The 17,216-nt window shown below is 43.2% G+C and overlaps 1 protein-coding gene across 2 annotated transcripts in view; it reads left to right on the top strand.

Annotated features, from left to right (window-relative positions):
- ANTXRL (ANTXR like) overlaps positions 1-9,031 on the top strand; it is a 56,679-nt gene extending 47,648 nt beyond the window's left edge. For both annotated transcript variants that reach the window (XM_068197531.1, XM_068197532.1), the window contains exon 18: positions 4,814-9,031. In XM_068197531.1, coding sequence (XP_068053632.1) covers positions 4,814-5,044 — 231 coding nt within the window. In that variant the 3' untranslated portion in view covers positions 5,045-9,031. The remainder of the gene's footprint in view (positions 1-4,813) is intronic.
- The last annotated feature ends 8,185 nt before the right edge of the window (positions 9,032-17,216 follow it).

Here is a 17,216-nt window from a genome sequence, read left to right as displayed (position 1 = left end):
GGCTCCTGAGGAGCCAGCTGCTGATCCTGACACTTGCCCAGGGAACTCAAATATTGGGAACTCTGTACCACCTTGCTTCATCTCTTTCACTGTACAGGTGTTGTATCCATAATCTAGCTCTGATAAATAGATTTGCTAAATGAGTTTCCCATACTGGCTGGTTTAGGGCATTCTGTGTAGGTGTTTCTCCTAGAACACTCTGGTTCTTTATTAGAAGACAGGGCAATCCCTAATTTTGCCAAAATTCATTTTTTCTAAAGTCACGGATCTTTAAGGCTGTAAATCTCATTGTTTTCTGGGTCTGTGGATGAAAGCCTTCACTTAGCTAAAGTGATCATGACTTTTTGTATATGCTCCCTCTTGTGGTTTTGTAAGTAGCATAAAATCTTAATCTATTATTTTGAGATTTAGAGCTACAGTTTTATACTGAACTGTTGAGAGATATTTAGGAAGTGCAGCTGATGAACCAGGTCCATAGCAAGCTGACAGACTCATCCCATAGATAAACATAGATAACAAAACTGGAGAGAGCCCAAGGAAATTACATTCATTTTGGATTTCAGGATCCTAAATAATACTTATAATAAATAATAATTTAATACTTAAAAATTATAATGAAATTATAAAACTATGAAATTTATTATAAAATAATAACTAATAATTTAATACTTCCTTACTGGGAGCAACTTCATTTTTAATTCGGTAGTCTAGTGTTTTGAATAGCCATGCTCAAACTTTAAAGGACTTATTTTATTTTAATCCATTCTAAAATGCAAGTTATCATATTCTTACAAGGTCAAAGACAAGAAAATTCAGTAAACTAAGTGAAGCTAACTAATTTTTAGTCAGATATACACCTCTTCAAATCCAAATTGCAGCACTGGGACCCCGTAAGTCAAGCCAAGAGGGAATGGAAAATCAAGCAAAATTTTTAACAGGAAGGATGTCTTTTATTAGGTCAACTAATGTATTTAAAAATAAGAAACAGGCATATTTTTGTGTACACGAATACTGACATGCACAGAGATGAAACTGGTTTTGGTTTTTGTTAAAGACCAATGCACGTATTAAAATGAAGAGAGAAAAGGGGCAGATGCCCTGGATTTTTAAAATTCTTTTTGCTGAAGTGCTGCTAGTATCATGGGTGAACAGACTTCCCCATGGCACTCTTTGATTTGCCTGGATTTTTTTTAACTGTCATTTCTGTCAATTGAAAACTTGCTGAGTAGTCGCTAAAGATTTTGGGGAAATGAGTGCTGGGGAATGATGTAGCGAGCACTGTGATGAAGACAGCCCAGCAACATGATGTGATGGCTTTCATGAGGCTCCTCCCTTCCTCCCCTCGTTAAACCACACACAATAACACATCCTAGGTGGTCGAGAGAACTTTGCCTAGAAGTACAAAGTGCCTGAATTGCACATGTGATTGTTACACCGGGATAAAAGCTGGAGTCGGGACAAGGGCAGATCCCACTGCTTCAGTATTTGTACTTTTTGAAAAGCCAATTTGGCAAGCAGCATAACAAGAGCCTAACAAGTGGATGGACATATGGGGAGGCAAAATAATAGTGCATTAGGAAGACAGTGCAGATGTGAGCTGCAGGAAGGGCGTAACTCCATATGGCGCATCGCTGACCTTCAGTTGGTGCCTGAATGAGCGTACGCGGTGCGGGTCGCGCCGTCTGAGCGGGCCCAGCCAGCCAGGGCTGGATTCACGCACATCATCTGCCTCCTGGAACACAATAAAGCAGCTACCGACAGCTGTGGTGCCTGAGATCATCCTGGTATTGCTGCACCTTGCAGCTCTGATGCCTTCCCTGAAACAGTGTGTTCCATGCTTCTGGAAAAATATATATCATTACCTCTGCTAAAGTGGTGGTGGTGGCTTCTTAATCCCTGTTAATCCTCTGTGCAGGAAAAGCAGAGATAAGTGTTCAGGATACTTAATTTCTGTCTGTGTTCCGAGGGTTTAAAAGCCTTTATATGCCTTTGGAAAGGAAATTACTTATTTCTTTCAACCAGAGAATACTAAAAATCTTGTGGTTAGCATGTTTATTTGAGAAACAGTGTGGATTTATTTATAAACTAACCCCAGAGGGTTGTGCATGTTAGGTAGAATAACAGTGGCACTCTCTTATAAGGAGACTGTGATGTGTGGAGGACTTAATTCTTCAACTTAGAAATTCTTTGACAAAATACACTTGATAAGTCCAAACTGTCACTTATGATTTATTATCATTTGTTCTTCCCTTTCCCTTTTCAGCTGTTAATCCTGACACTGGCTTAGAGTTTGGCCCCATTTTATCAATGGCTGCTTGAAGTGCTCAGGAGGATTTGCTCCAGTATTCACCAGAAGTCTTTGATATATGAGATTGTAGGCTAACACTGATAATCTTTTGTGAGGAAGTGTCACAATACATACATCGATCATCCAAGCCTCTATCTGTCAGACTCTCCCAACTCAACCGTATCTTTCATGACACAATGCAGCGCATGGCCTTTAAATTACCCATCTGTCTGACAAATCAGCGAGTGTGGCAGAAACTGGCAGCAGTTTGACGTCGCCTATCACTTTAACTGAAGTGAAAGTAATGCAAACAGATTTATGGGATCCCCTTTGATTATAGACTATGAATATATTTGGAATTGATGTTTGTGAGAGAGACACAACAGAGGGCAGGAAAGGCTTGTAGGTAAAAGCAGTAGTTTTGGGTTTGCAGCTTTGCATTTACTATGAGGGCGATTGTTCTGTCCTAAATTTTTCCCTCCCCATATGGTGCATCTCATGTGAGCACCTCTGACCTTTTTTTCTTTTTCTTTTTTTTTCTTTCATCCTGAGTGATTATTTAGCTGATCTAAATTCATAACTTTATAAATATCAAGGCTGAGTTTTCTTAAATGAATTTGATGTACAGCTGTTAAATATATCTGTAACATTCGTTGCATGTCAGTAAATACTGCTGAATTTCCAAGTGGGCTGTGAATACAGTGGAGCACAGCAGAAGACAAATACCTGGCAAGGACGGCTGCTTGCTGCAATGCTGGTGAGGACTTGAGTTCTGTGATGAATTAGAGCAAAGCATTGACTTGTTTTTTTTTGATCCAATGGTTTATCTTTGCAGAAGTAACCAAGACCTTGGCTTTTGTCTTTTGCCTCCATGCAAACGCTCTGGCCTCAGTATAATATTGCCATGAAGCTGGTTCATAACCAAAGTCTGGCATAGCAAGCCTGGATTTTTAGGAAGAGAATTTTATTCTACTCATTGATACTGTTGTTTAAGTGTAGTGGTGAATTGTGTTGCTGAAAGCTGGGACAGAGAACTACTGGGTGTATCTCATGTACAGGCAACAACATATCCATTCAAACATCTTGTGTCTGCAGCTGAGCTCTGGAAGCCCAGAGCCATTCAGTACAAGTAAGTGGTAGGGTGGTACCCTTTGGGTTTTAGTATATTTGTAAAATCATTTCCTGAGCTCTGGAGCTTACACAAGCTTCTTTTGAAACGCTGCTTGCCTTTCTTCAGAGAAGCCACAGACTTAAGTGATTCCCCTCTTTTTAAAGAAATAGTTTTCATGAACAAAGGTGCAGGCATTGGAAGTCACTCAACAGAACAGTTGAGGTTCTGCTGTGATGGCTTGTGCCTCATTTCCTGAGGAAGCTGTGATTTGTGAGTTTGCCACAGAAACTCAGCCCATTCTCTAAACACCTTCAGAGTTTTCTCATGCCAGGCAGCACTGAGCCAAGAGAATCTGTGACTGATGTGGGTTTTTGTATTCCTGCTGCCACAGCCATTGGTAGCTGGGGAGGATCATGATCTACAGCTGCTTTGAGACAAGTTTTCTATATTTGGAGTCCTTCTCCTGAATTTGCTCAGGGGATGTTGTCATAACCTCAAGTTGAATTTAGTTTGTTGATTCTAGCGTGCACTCTATCTGAGGTGCCTCAATGAGGGTGCCATCTAGCTTTTGCATTACCTAGGAGCCTCTGGTTGCTTCCCACAGGAGAGGCTAGGTGGTCTTTGGGGTCTGTCTCTCTCTCTTTCTTCCTGTCTAGAACTTGGTTAGTGGGAACCTGTGCAAAGCTTTATTTTGGCTAAAGGAAACCCTGATATATTTGCATTTAGCCCCTAGTTGACTAGGACATCCCCAGTGCTTGCTTTTTTTTCCAAATCCAAGCTACTCCTGTTTTAAAATTCCCATATACAGTGCTCCCATCAGGTCCTGCCTGTATGAAAACACATCCATCCTGAAAACACATGCATTGGAGAGCCCTCTGTGCAAGTCCCACACATTGTTGGTGTTTCTGAGGGGAGCCATATCTACACTGGAGCACAGAAGACACGTGCTATCCCAGTGTAATGTTCAAAGCACAGACATCAGCCAGGCTAGGATCACTTTGAAAATCAGAGCTAGTGTATCTTTGCTAATGTCTTTGCTCTGGTATAATCCTGTATGAGTTTTTTTCAAGCACACCTTTGCAGTCAGAGATGCCACCAAGGCAAGTGTGACTTGGGTGGACCTGTCGCGTTCGGCATGTTCTGCTGTAGTAGCACAGCAGAGAGCACATGTGAGCACAGTCCCAATGTGGTCCCTTTTGGTTTAAGCCAGTCCTAGGCTATTCTCTACAAGCAGTAGCTCTGAAAATCAAGGAAAGTACAAGCTTTCATACAGCATGCTTTGAATGTAATTTCTAGGACCCAGTCAATGATACTGGATGAAATGTAGCCTGACCTCTCTGCTTATAGTACCTTTGACTAGCTACTAATGAATCAAAATACCTGCTTATTAATAGTGAATTTTTCTTCATCTCTAGGGAAGATGCATAAACTTCACCCGTGTGAAATCCGATGGGACCTCTGCCCCTTACAGCCCACCGCCGAAGCTGCCATTGCGCGACAACGCTCCCCTCAACAATGCTCCAAGGAATCCTTCCTCTCCTGTGTCTCTGCAACCTCCTTCCAGGCAGCCGCCTCCTGGACCACCTCCATCCCGAGCCCCTCCTGGACCTCCTCCTTCACGCCCACCCCCGCAGCCCATGGCTTAGAGTGCAGCAAAACCTGATCGACACAACATGTCTCTTTGCTGAACACAGCATATTTATTGAGTATTGGTTTACAGTTAAAGATATCGGAATTTGTTGCTGGTCAGCAAAAAGAAAAAAAAAAAGGAAAAAATATTGCCAAGTATCAACTTTAGTGTATGAATATATTTATACCACACGTGCTGAGTAAACATTCAGTGGAAACATTCAGAGCTATGGGGCATAGAAACAAACCAAAACAATCATCTAGATACAGTAGCAGCTTTTTTGTGTATACTTTTGAAGATCTATTTAGATATGACAGTTGTCTGACTTGCTATGTCAGATCATTCATTAATAACTTCAGCTGGTACTCGTGCATCAGTGGCTTTGATAGCTGCCACCTACGAGTTGGTTCAACATAGTCCATTGAGGAATTTGCTTTCTTTTCCCCAACATCCAGATGTACTGCATCCAGATGTTAATATGGATCAACAATCGCAAAGATAACTTTCTGCCTTTGGCTCTGCAGGTGGAATTTCCATGGAAATTTTAAGAGGCCAGTAACAGTAATGAGGTAACATAAGACTATGTGCCAATAATCTAGATCAATAATCTATCATAGAAGAGGGATATATCTTTTCCCCCTGGAAAAATCAGTTTTGAGCCTGCCATCTCTGCATATGTTTAGGTGTGGTTGCATAGGATAACCACTGAAGGTGAGATAATCTATCTAGAAATCCAGATTTTGTACCAGACTTGGGTTCATATTTTTCCAAATTTCAGAGGAATTTTGTGAAAAATATTTTGGCTTTGTGTTTAGTTTTCATTTACAGAAAGAGTAGTCCAAAAGGAAGCAAACGTACACAGAATTTGAGCATAGATGCTGTAGTAAGCAAACAGAATGTGTTATTTATATCAGGAACATTGAGGAACTGATTCTATTGCTATTTGATTGGATAAATTTCCTTCTGATCTTACTGCCAAGAAGAATTCGATCCTTTTGTGATTAAAACTTAAATTCCTCTTTGAGCAGCTCTTTCTTTAGACAGTTCAGATCCCACTAATATGTAACCTTGCAGTCTACCTGTGGCTACAGAGGCATGGTGTGAAGAGTATGAGCTTTTATCCCTGTTTTACATGCTTGGCTGCTCTCCCATGACCTCAGTTCTGGGTGTCATCAGAATGCAATGTGAGCACCCACACAGAGGTGGGAATTTATGACGCGGGACTGTGGGCCAGCCCATTATTAGTGTTCACTAAACAATACCTGAGTGGGTTGTGCCCAGAGCATTCCCTAGTGAATCAAAGTAGCACCTGAGCTTGCTTTTTCTCCACCACTACCTATTGTATTGGAGAGGAAACCTATGCTGGTCTGCTTTGGCACTGGCTGTGTTTTTAGGATAGTTGTAGAAATAATGATATGTTGCATTATGACACAGCATATACCTATTTCTCCATCTGTGTGTGGGTGTGTAACACATCATAGTAGTTATTGGCACATAAGTCTAAGATAAAACACTAACTGTATTGTGCAGTTGCTCCAGATTTAAAACCTTTTAATGCAGTTGTTACAGGCATATAAAGTTGTACTGATATAAACAGAAATCAAGCTTAATGTTTCCAGTGGAAGGCCCATTTGCAGCACCACCAAGCTCTCATCAGTCTATGCTGATCACTGTGACATGCCGTGTGTATGCAGCTGAGGCTGTCAAACATGACTCAGAAGAACCACAGAGCCTCTTTCTCCTCTTGCACTGCTCTGCTCTCTTGAGCTTAGCTCTTACCTCATATATATTGGTGCAGGTAGTGGAATCATGGTCATGAGTGCCAGCTGGCCTTGGAACTGTTCCCAATTTAGGCCAGAGCCAGCAAAGCACTTCTGCATGTGTCAAAATGTCCTGCAGGTCAAGAGAAACTTCCTTATGCCCAAGTACTTTGCTGACCTGTGACTTCATTGTGATCAGAAAGGAGAATTGGGATGCACTCAACCCTATCCTCATTCTTTTTAGACACTTGAATAGGGTCTGCATAATTTGATTCATGAGAATGGATTTCTGCTTGGAGGGGAAAGAAGAGTATGTGTGCATGTGTGTGTGCTTGTGTGTGGGAGCTGTGCAGGGTTTTGTTTGGTTTCTCTTGCTTTACAAAAATGGCTTGAGAGTTGCACTCCTATGAATAGAAAAGCCTTTTGCAGCCAGTGTGACACAGAGTCATCACCTATCTCTGTTTCTTTCAGATGAAAGGTGAAACTAAAACAAGTCCTATTTTCCACTGCAGTTCTGGTGAAACTCTGTTTTTACCCCAGTGAAAGGAACTGGATAACTGCAGTGGGAGGGCAGGAGGAAGGGTGGGGAAAGGTGCTTCACAAGCAGAGATAATTGATGGGCATTATACTGGTAATATAGAAACCCTACAATAACCTTGCTGGGTCTAAGATCATTCGTAATGTGTATGTACCATGACCCTAACAGCTTCTCACGTTGGTTGTGTGAGAATAATTAGCCAGCAAATGCTAACTAGAAATTGAAATGGCAGAGGATAATAAAACTGATACCCATGCTGGGACAAAACAGGCATTAGAGCTTTAACTTCTTGTGGGGCTGCAACAGACCACTGCTCTGTAGATACCAAGTCTTACCAGCAGACAGAAGTGAGATTGAAGCAGCGACTTGTGGGTCAAGAGTTAACTTTAGCTATTGAAAAAGCCTGGGAGCCAGATTTTGTCTTGTCCTGCACCTGTAGAAATCTTGAGCAGGGTGAGTAGAGTAGGTGATTTGCCCTCATGTTAACGTTGGTGGAATGTGACTCCCTACAAGTGACAGTGGAGGTCTTGGCTTAGGCAGGGCTTCTCACAGTCACACATCCAACATGCCTGTTGTTTGCAGTTGAGGAGAATATTCGTCTTTGCTGGAATAGACAGTCTTACAAAGATAACACATACTAATAGTCCTGCACAACTTGCAGCAGGAATAGAAACAGCTTAGGCTTTGCCAAATCCCAGGTGAATGGATTCATATATGATAAAGCAGGAGCCACCATGGATTTGAGAATTAGATTTGGCATAAATGGAGTTTCCTGCATTCTCACTGTAAAAAAATTAAGCATTTGGTGTGTAACTCAAGTTTTGGCTGCAGCCTCAGTGACGGGAGCAATGCAGGTTTAGTTTGCTGGTAAAGCAGGAAGGGAAAGTGAACTTTTTTGCCTTAAACTGAATTTTCTTTGCAAAGGCGGGAGCAGTGAATATGCTGCACTGGCTACGGAAAGGCCTTTTGGTTGTGTAGAAATGTGCCCATTTGCAGTAATCTCAGGCACTGTAACAGCACAGTAGGAGAAAGTAGTTGCTATTTTATCATCCATTGAGCTTGATCCTTACCTGGTATAAATCAAAATAGACCAACTGAACTCAAGGCACTAATATTGGTGTCCATCAGCTGAGAAATGTCTGAAAATAAATGAAGGGACAAAATCCCTCTAATGGGCTTGTTGTTTCAATGTTTGTTTTGGCATTCTTGTATATGCCAGTTGTGATTACAGTAGTTACACTGCTAAGAAATGTTCTCATGTGGGAATGATTCCCATGTATTTTCCAGTATATAGCACCATTTGACACTTGCAAAAAGTGAATATCTAATGCTTCTCCAAATCCTAGAGGAAAATGTGGATTCAGGAGACATTGGTCTCACACTTAGTACAGATGTGAAATGACCCAAGGTGCAAAGCAGCAGGGAGGGAAATTCAATGTGCTTTAAACCTGATACAGAACCACATTGATCAAAGCATATTTATGGCCATTTTTCAAGCTCAGTGCATGTGTTGCCATCTGTGGGAGTAGCCTGCAGAGCAGACGGTCCTAAATAGAAAAAGAAAAAAAAAAGGAAAATCAGCTTCTCGTGTGAAAGAGCAAGCATAACAATGAATGACATTACTTCATGAACTGTACCAGTTCAAATGCATGTGCACCTGGTGCTCCTAATGCTTTTTAGTCCTGTTGGTCTTCAGACAACATGATCAGTAATACACTTTCTCTCTTTAATCATTTGCTGGTTTTATTGATGTGTTACTTTGGGGGTTTTTGTGGTTTGTTTGTTAGTTTTAGTTTTTGGTTTTTTTGTTTTTTTTTTTTTAAGAAACATTTCACTGAGAAAACAGCCCTACTTCTGTAAATATAGACTTTAATTTGGAGGAGACAGCACACTTCTGGATGTTACTGCTGGACAGTTATTTATTAAAAGGGGCTCAAGGTGAATAAATAGAGGTGGCTCAGGATACTTGCATGCAAGTGTGATAATGCAGTATAGCATTTTCAGTTCTCTGTAGTTTTGGGGTGAGGGGAATTTTTGGGTCATCCTAGTTTTTTTAGAAGTTTGTTACTGATATACCATTGAATAATGTAATAGATATTCCTAGCATGTAACAGTGCTTGAACAAATGTGTAGATTATGATAGGTTTTTTCATTTGGGAGATCAGGAGAAGGATTGTGAGGGAAAAATGTTTTAGGAAACGTTTTAGTTTTTATGGGGAACAATGTAAATTTTTTAATTTTTCATTTGTTTAGAAAGATGTAGTGTTTTCAGAAACAGTGGGGATGTGGGCTGATCCACAGCTGGGGCATGGAGATGTAGGACAGAGGAAGCATTTTTGAGGGATAAAGAAGCTTTACATGGGGGTATGGGTTTGTTACTGGTACATGTGGTACAAATTTCTGTAACTGACATGCTGCTTCCATGTTATAATCATGTAACTTTATGCATTTTAGGCACGTGCTCCATTTTTCTGAGAAAACCTTGCAAATGTAATGCCTGCATGCAAATGTGGGAGATGTAGCCACAATCTTATAATCTAACATAATGTAGTCTTAATGGCTTCAGAATCAACAATAAAAGTGCTTACTGGTTAAACACTATAAAGAATTTTATTGCAGGGTCATTTTAAGAGGTGATAAGCTTCTCTGTGTCTTCTTTCTAATCAGCCCAGACACCTAATGATCAGGAGAAGAATGTGGAGTTGGGCTGTCAGAATTGCCACCCTTGATTTGCTACTAACTTAATTACAGACAAGAGTATGTTCTGTGCCTCAGTTGCATGTTTCTAGGCTGAGAATTTCGATCTTTGTCTAATTCAAAGGTAAGCCTTTTTTTTTTTTAAAACCAGGTAGAAATGCTGAGTAAATTGAACTGGACTCAAGAGTTCAGACATTTATTAACACATGGGGCAGAACCTGAAATAATTGCTACTATCTTAAAAAGGAGTCATAGAACACACAGACATAAAATAAAGTCCATGCAAGATAAAATGCCAGAGTTCAAGACTTTAATGAAGAGAAATTCCATGGGAAATCCTACACCTCTGAAAACACTGGAGTCACCAGGCTCCAGACAGAACTACACATTTTCAGTCCCTCCCTGCTTCTAATGTTCCATCTGTATCTGTTCCAGCCCCATTGAAGATTGGGAGCAGAGGGCTGGTGGACATAAGGCAGGCAAAAAAGTCAACAGGGGTAGGCCACAAAAATCTCCAACCCAAGCAGTCTGCAATTATGGGTAGTCAAGGCTGCTGCAAAGCTGCTGAGCTGTGGTCTGCACTCAGTGTGCCCAGCATGGCAGCCACAGCCCTGTGTTCAAGGGGAAAGGAAGCTGCCCCTGAGCACATATCAGCCTCATCTGCAAAACATGGTGGACACCAAATTTCGGGGCTCTGGTAGCCACATGAACTCATTGCAGCAAAGCAGGCAGGAGCTGCATGGTGCCCTCTGGGCAGCTCCAACTGGCTGTGCTGCTAATGGGAATTGAAATCCTCAGCCCGGAGCTGTGCTGTTCCCTCATGGAGGATGGGGCTCTGACAAAAAGCCTGGCTTGCTCTCACTCTGTGCCCCAAGCTGGCAAGACAGTAGTCACCCAGAATGGTTTTGTGGCCTTCGCTCTTTTTTGTTCTTCCATCTGCTTCTTACTCAAAAAGCAGGCTTGGGCTCTTGGAAGATCAGATAAACAAAAGTGGTCCTGCAGCCAAGGCTCTGGGCATTTTTATTCTGCATTAACAAAAACCCTACATTGGCTGCAGCTGTGACTGCTTAGGTTTACGCATGCCTGAGACAACAAAATTCAGATTTGACCTGAGCTTTCCCAGAGACTGGGAATGTACAGATCCAGGTCTTTGGTTATAGAATTGTCTATAAATAGCCTCTAGTGCTGATTTAGAATATTTCATCAAATGTACTTCACAGTCTCAGGAGTAGCATTTATATGTTCACATACACCAACCTCTACCCTATCTGTCTGCATGGAAGTCAGCAATAAGAATTTTTTTGGCTTCAGCAACCTGAGCCAGGAATGGAAAATATGCTCTTTTCCCCTCTCCTCTCATTCCTTGAGAAACCACAGGCAGAGCATGTTGCCCATGCTGGAAGTTGTCTGGTCTTTACTCTGTGAATGTGCTTTGCCCTTTGGGATAGGACTCATCTCAAGTTTCATCTGTTTCTGTGACAAATTTCCCCTTTTCCTGCCCATCAGAGGACCTACTTTTTCACTGCTTGGGAGGCTGCACTGGAGTTTCCTGGCCAGGTAACATCACTGATTTCTGACTGCAGCTCGAACTGTGAGGTTATGTATGATATGGAAAAGTTCTCTAAAAGACAGCTTTCCTGCTGAAAGGTTTTGCCTGTGACATAGATTGAGAAATGTTTCCTTTTAAGCTTTCAGAAATACATGATTGCGTGGGTCAGTACTTCACTGAAGGTCTTGGAAAAGCCCATCTGTGTCTCAGCCACAGAGGTCTCTCACTGAAGTGAGCTCTCCTCACAGCAGCCTGTCCCTGCCATGGAGCAGCTGCCTTGCCCTTCATCCACGCTGATGTCCTGCATCTGTCTGAGCCTCTGGGCCACGATTCTGGAGCTCAGACTGTTTCTTCAGGGTAGAAACAGGAGCACTGCAGAATCACCCTAGGTCCTGTGACCCAGAACACCTCACACTTACAGTGTGCACTTTTCCCACTTTTCCCTCTAATGGCAGAGGGACATGGATTGAGAGCATGAGTTTTCCCAGTGAACACAGCTGTCAAGCCATAGTCATGCAATAAGTACCCATGCGTTTGCCATAAGGTACCAAATACAGCGACTCTTGCCTTACAGCAACTCTTGCCTCATGCACTGTTAGGATAAAATACTTAGTGCCTCAAATGTTTTCTAGTCACTGTTTTTTTCAGTACATAGAAAGATGTTTTGAGGTGGAAACAGGAGTCTCAAGATTCCCCGTCATCACCAAAGACATATTTGGCCAATCAAAACCAAAGGAAAAATATGGCAAGCATATGTGGTAGCTCAATCTCTTCAAAAACACAACTGTTCCTGCTTTGTGCCTCTTTCCTTTTGCATCAAGAATATCTTATTTATCAGTGAATGTGCCTAGGGGTAGAGGTTGGTCCTAGTTCAGCTTTTTGTTGTTGTTGTTGTTATTTTTGTTTTGTTTTTTCCTGGATTTCTGGTGCCTACCTCTGTAAGATGAGTTTGGATCATCAGCGATAAAGGGATTTCAACACATCAGTGAGGCTGTTGTTTCCAAGTGGGAAATACTGCAATGTCCTCAGCAGCCGGTGCCTTCAGAAGGTAGTTAAAAACCCTTGAAAGCCATCATCACAATGGTAGACTTGGCTCTGCTATAGCTCACCAGGAAAATCCAGCTCCAGGAATGCAAACAGCCTGTATCTGAGACATCAGGAGTGACAGTGTCCTATCTGCCAGGACAGGTGACAGTGACCCTGCTGGGGTCTGTCTCTTCCCAAGCTAGCAGGTATGGTCAGGGACTACTTATGCCTTGAAGCTCTTACTCATCTCTGTGGAAGAAAGTGGGCAGGGAGAAACTAACTCTGCAGGCTCTGGAATTTCCCAGCTTTCTCTCTATTTTTTTCCATTATTAAGCCTTTGTATTGCTTAAGTAACTCACAAATGAAAATGTGAAATATCTCCATTCCCTCTGGGCCATACACAGGAGCAAAGGAGCAGCCCTGCCTCTAACCCAGGCCAGCTGGACCCAGCATCACCCTGGGAAGAGAAGGCAGGATGCTTCCCAGGTGGTCTCAAGAAGCATCTCTGCCGTGGTCTCCTGGAAGTTCTGTCTGGAGGCTGAGGTTTTGCATCCCTCATGAATCCTGTTCTCTTCCTGAGCCATGCACAGGTGGTGGTTGTCTGCTCGCCGTGGGTCGGAGGTGCAGCCTGCTGGTGCCAACAGGGGCACTGAGCGGTTCATGGAGCACCTCAGAGTTCACAAACTCTGCACAGTTGTTTTTGTGGAGTGCCTTTCCTTCCCTCCTGTGAGGCTAGTGCAGGCCAATCAAGTTATGGCTGTTTCTGCGACCTCCATTTGTGCCTCAGTTTCCCTTCCTGCAAGGACAGAGCCCAGCTCTGGCTGTTGGAACACTACAGCTCAGCCCCTCCTGGCCAGGCAGTTTCAACAATTGTAGCGATGGTGGCTGCTCTCAGACTTAGCAGCTGCCAGCTTTCCTCTCAGGGTACCTTTGCAGCAACCCCTGGGGCAGAGGCAGGAGGCTGGAGAGGCTCCTGCTCCTGGCCAAGCACATGACTCATGTTTGGCATTCCAGTGTTTTTGGTAGTTCAGGAGCAGCCCTAACTTAACAGAAGGAAAAAAATGTAAAACAAGCCTGTCAGTGTGCTTGCAGCCAAGCAAAGTGCATGATGCCTCTCTGCCAGGGCTGGCGCCAGCAGCCATGGCCCCAGGACAGGGAAGCAATGCTTCATGTCTCTTTGCTTTTGTTTTCCTCTGGCAAGATTTTAAGATGCCTTTTCTACATCCACCAAGAGAGGTCTGGATACCCATTGCAGTGTTACCTGTGTGACTGGCACAAGCACACTGACTTGAGTGGTGTCACTGCAATTCTGCAGCAGTGGGAAGGGAACCAAAATTAACCAAAAGGTCATGGATGTTGCTCAGCTCTGACATAAATAATTGGGAGACTATAAGAAGTAAAGTGCATGTTGCTGCCTTGCTACAAACAGCTGGACTCACACCCAGGGATGTGAGCAAATTTTTCTTTTTTACTTTTCTCTTAGGTTGCTCTGTGTGAGCCTGCCTCCATCACAGGGTCATTTCAAACAGTAGGACTTTTTCCATCAGGAAGCACATAAAAACCAATTCCATAGAGGCAGATAGGTACATGCACAAAATACTTCACAGCCGAGCATTCGAAGACTTGCTGAATGCTGCCTACCACCCTCTGCTGGCATGTGAGCTCCTGGCACGTGTCATGTCCCCATCAGACCCAAGTGAGCTGCCTCAGACCATTTTGATTCAGAGGGTGCTTTCTTTGTTGGCCTTTGGGGTTAAACAAGTACAGCAATTGCCTGCTTTGTGTGGGGAATGGTTGTTAGAGCAGCTGGGAGGAATTCCTTGGCACCAGAACTAGCTAAGAAAGGAATGAGCAGAAAAATGCTCAGCCAGAGTCAGTGCCAGAGCAGAGGCAGGGCAAGTGTTGGTGCCTCGCCCTGGCTCTCCCACCTGCAGCAGAGTGTCCGGGGGCAGCAAAGCTGCTGGAAAAAGCAAAGCCCACACCCTTCACTAACCTCTGGGCAGAGACCCTACAGCACAGGCACCACTGACACTGAGGTGCTGAGGAGAATCAAGCCCTGAATTTTTACCCTTTTGTTCCTTTTGTAATTGACCATGCCCCACAACATGCAATATCAAATTTATCTTATGCTTGCCTCATAGCTGTTTGTAGTGCAACTTCAAAAACTAAATTGTGATAATGATTTTCAAATGGAAATAAACCTATTTTGGGGTCATTTTCACTGTGAAATGTGGTTCAAAGGCATCAGAAGAAATGGCAGGGTGAGTAGTGAGCTGACAAGTCGTACAATTTTGGCAGGGCTTTATTTTTGCATTACAGATGCTCTCCTCACTCTAAACTGCTGCCTTCCCCATCTGACCCTTTTCCCCACCCAGCTGATACCTCATCCATAAACAGACAATAACTTTGTTTGGATAGGCTTGTTGGCAAATTTACACAGCTCTCCATGTAGAGATCTGATTCCAGGTGAGGTGATTAAGAGTGATAAACAGGAAGAAAAGGAAGAAATGGAGGCAGGCAGGGGGGTGGTAAGGGTAGGGAAGTGGAGCAGCAGAAGGTAGTGCCTGGTCTCTGGTCATGTTTATACAATGGCTTAAAACCTGCAGGTTTTAAAACCTCCTATGGTTTCACAGTGAGAGTGTGAGCCTGTCTGCAGACATGGCAGCTGCTGCAGCAAGGGGCTGGGCTATGACGCTGGAAGGTAGGGCCAGGTGCTGTTAGTAATGGGTGTAAAGCTAAAAGACTTGTGTAGGGGTAATGTTCAGATCTGGAAAGCACAGTACTGTGTGAGTTTGGTCATTTCTTTTATACATTAAAAAAAAAAAAAAAAATCTAGCATTTCCTGAACTTCAGTCAGAGCTCCAGTTCTACATGGTTCTGCTTACAGACTGGGTTAGAGAAAGGTATCCATTTTGTAGCCTTGTAGCAGAATACCCCTCTCCTCTTTGGTCTAAAGGGTATGCTCCTCTTCAAATTTAAGTACTTATGTTATATGGTTATAGTAGTATTGCTTTGCCCAACAGTATATCTCTGTGTTTGGTCTGCTGTTTCCTCAATAATTCCATTTGATTTCCAAGTTCTGGCTGAAAAAATCAAACAAATGCATACTTTGGGATGAAATTCCCAATGGGCTGTGCTGTTTTGGTAGTCTTGAAAAGATTTTATTGGAAGTGAAAGCCATGAAAGGAAATTGCTGAGCATTTGAGAACCTGGTTTCCACAGGTTTTCATGTTCCAAAGAAGTCAGCTCTTGGCCTGAAACTTTCCAGGCATAGAGCCAGCCTTCACAAACTCATAGATAGAAAAGGGGGCTGCCTCTATACCCTAGAAGACTTTAGTCATCCTCAGTCTGAATTAGAGCATCCTTTATAATGCTGTCATTCAGCCTACAACAAACCTGCCTGAGATTAATGGGTAGCAAAAGCTTCTTAAGTGATGTCAGTCATGCATCTTTCTAAGGCTATTGCTACCTTTTTGTTAAATATCCTGATTGTGACTTCTATTCCCTTTGTGCTGGCTGAGTACATATCACGGGCAACTCCAATGTCAGTGATTCAAGCTTGGAAAGTCCCAGGCTGGAGTCAGGAAAAGCCAAGTGTACTGGTCCCTGCTGCATTTTGTCTAGCTGAAAATTGATTTGGACTAAATGGCCTAAAAATGCAGACCCAAAGCTGACTATGGTGTAAGATGTTGTTCTACAGGAGGTTGCTGCCCACTCTTGCTGGCTGACAGCTGTGCTGGGCATGTCAGCAGGTGTAGGGACTCTGAAAGCCTGGAGGAGGCTGGTGGCTCAGTGACTCAGCCTGAGAAAGAGTCACTGTACTGACAACACTGTGGGTGTCTGCAGTCATGGCGTGACTGACCCACTGCCCAGGTGCTCCTCCTGCAGACAGATCGGAGATAGGCTGCATTTTGTGGGGTACCACAGTACACTGCAGTACTGGCACACACAATCGCTGTTTGAGACAAATTCTAACCACCTCAATATTATGTTGAGCAGAATTTCTGGAGAGTCTGGTTTGTGCATTTGGGGTTCACTTTCCAAAATGGAGTAGTATCTGAAATGCAGGTATGGCCCCTGGGCTGGGGGGCAGTGCCAGGGTGAGAAAGCTGGACTTGGGAGAGTCCATGCATCACCTTCTGCCCCTTTTCTAAAGAGCTGCATGTTCCTGAGGGTGATTGCTGAGCTATGTGTGAGGTTGTGCCTTGCCTTGCTTACTGGTGCCGTAACAGCTGTTGTGTCTCGGGTACACAGTAGTAAAGTCCATGAACCACAGATAAGCTCTCTCACACAGCACAAGTGCTAAGGAGGGGACAAGAACTGCAATGAAGACAAATCTGTTCATGTTTACAGCTGCTCAGGATAACTGTATTTGCACAAGCAAAAGGGGTACTGGACTGCGTTCTGCTCCACTAGTCTGTGAGTGCCAACTGCTCTGGTCTATATTAAGTCTGTGCAGGCTTGCTCTGAGTCTTGCAGCACATTTCAGGTTCTCCAGACCTTTCCTAGCCTGTCCATATTGATTAAAACCTGGCCAGTGTTTCTATGCATTAAAATCCCCTGCTTTGTCCCTTCACAGCCTTTTTAGTTTATGATGGCAAGAATGACCCCTCAGACT

The sequence above is a fragment of the Anomalospiza imberbis genome, chromosome 8 (assembly GCF_031753505.1).
Source record: "Anomalospiza imberbis isolate Cuckoo-Finch-1a 21T00152 chromosome 8, ASM3175350v1, whole genome shotgun sequence".
Taxonomy (NCBI): domain Eukaryota; kingdom Metazoa; phylum Chordata; class Aves; order Passeriformes; family Viduidae; genus Anomalospiza; species Anomalospiza imberbis.
Note: the sequence above shows the minus strand (reverse complement) of the source record. Positions and strands in the feature narration are given on the sequence as shown.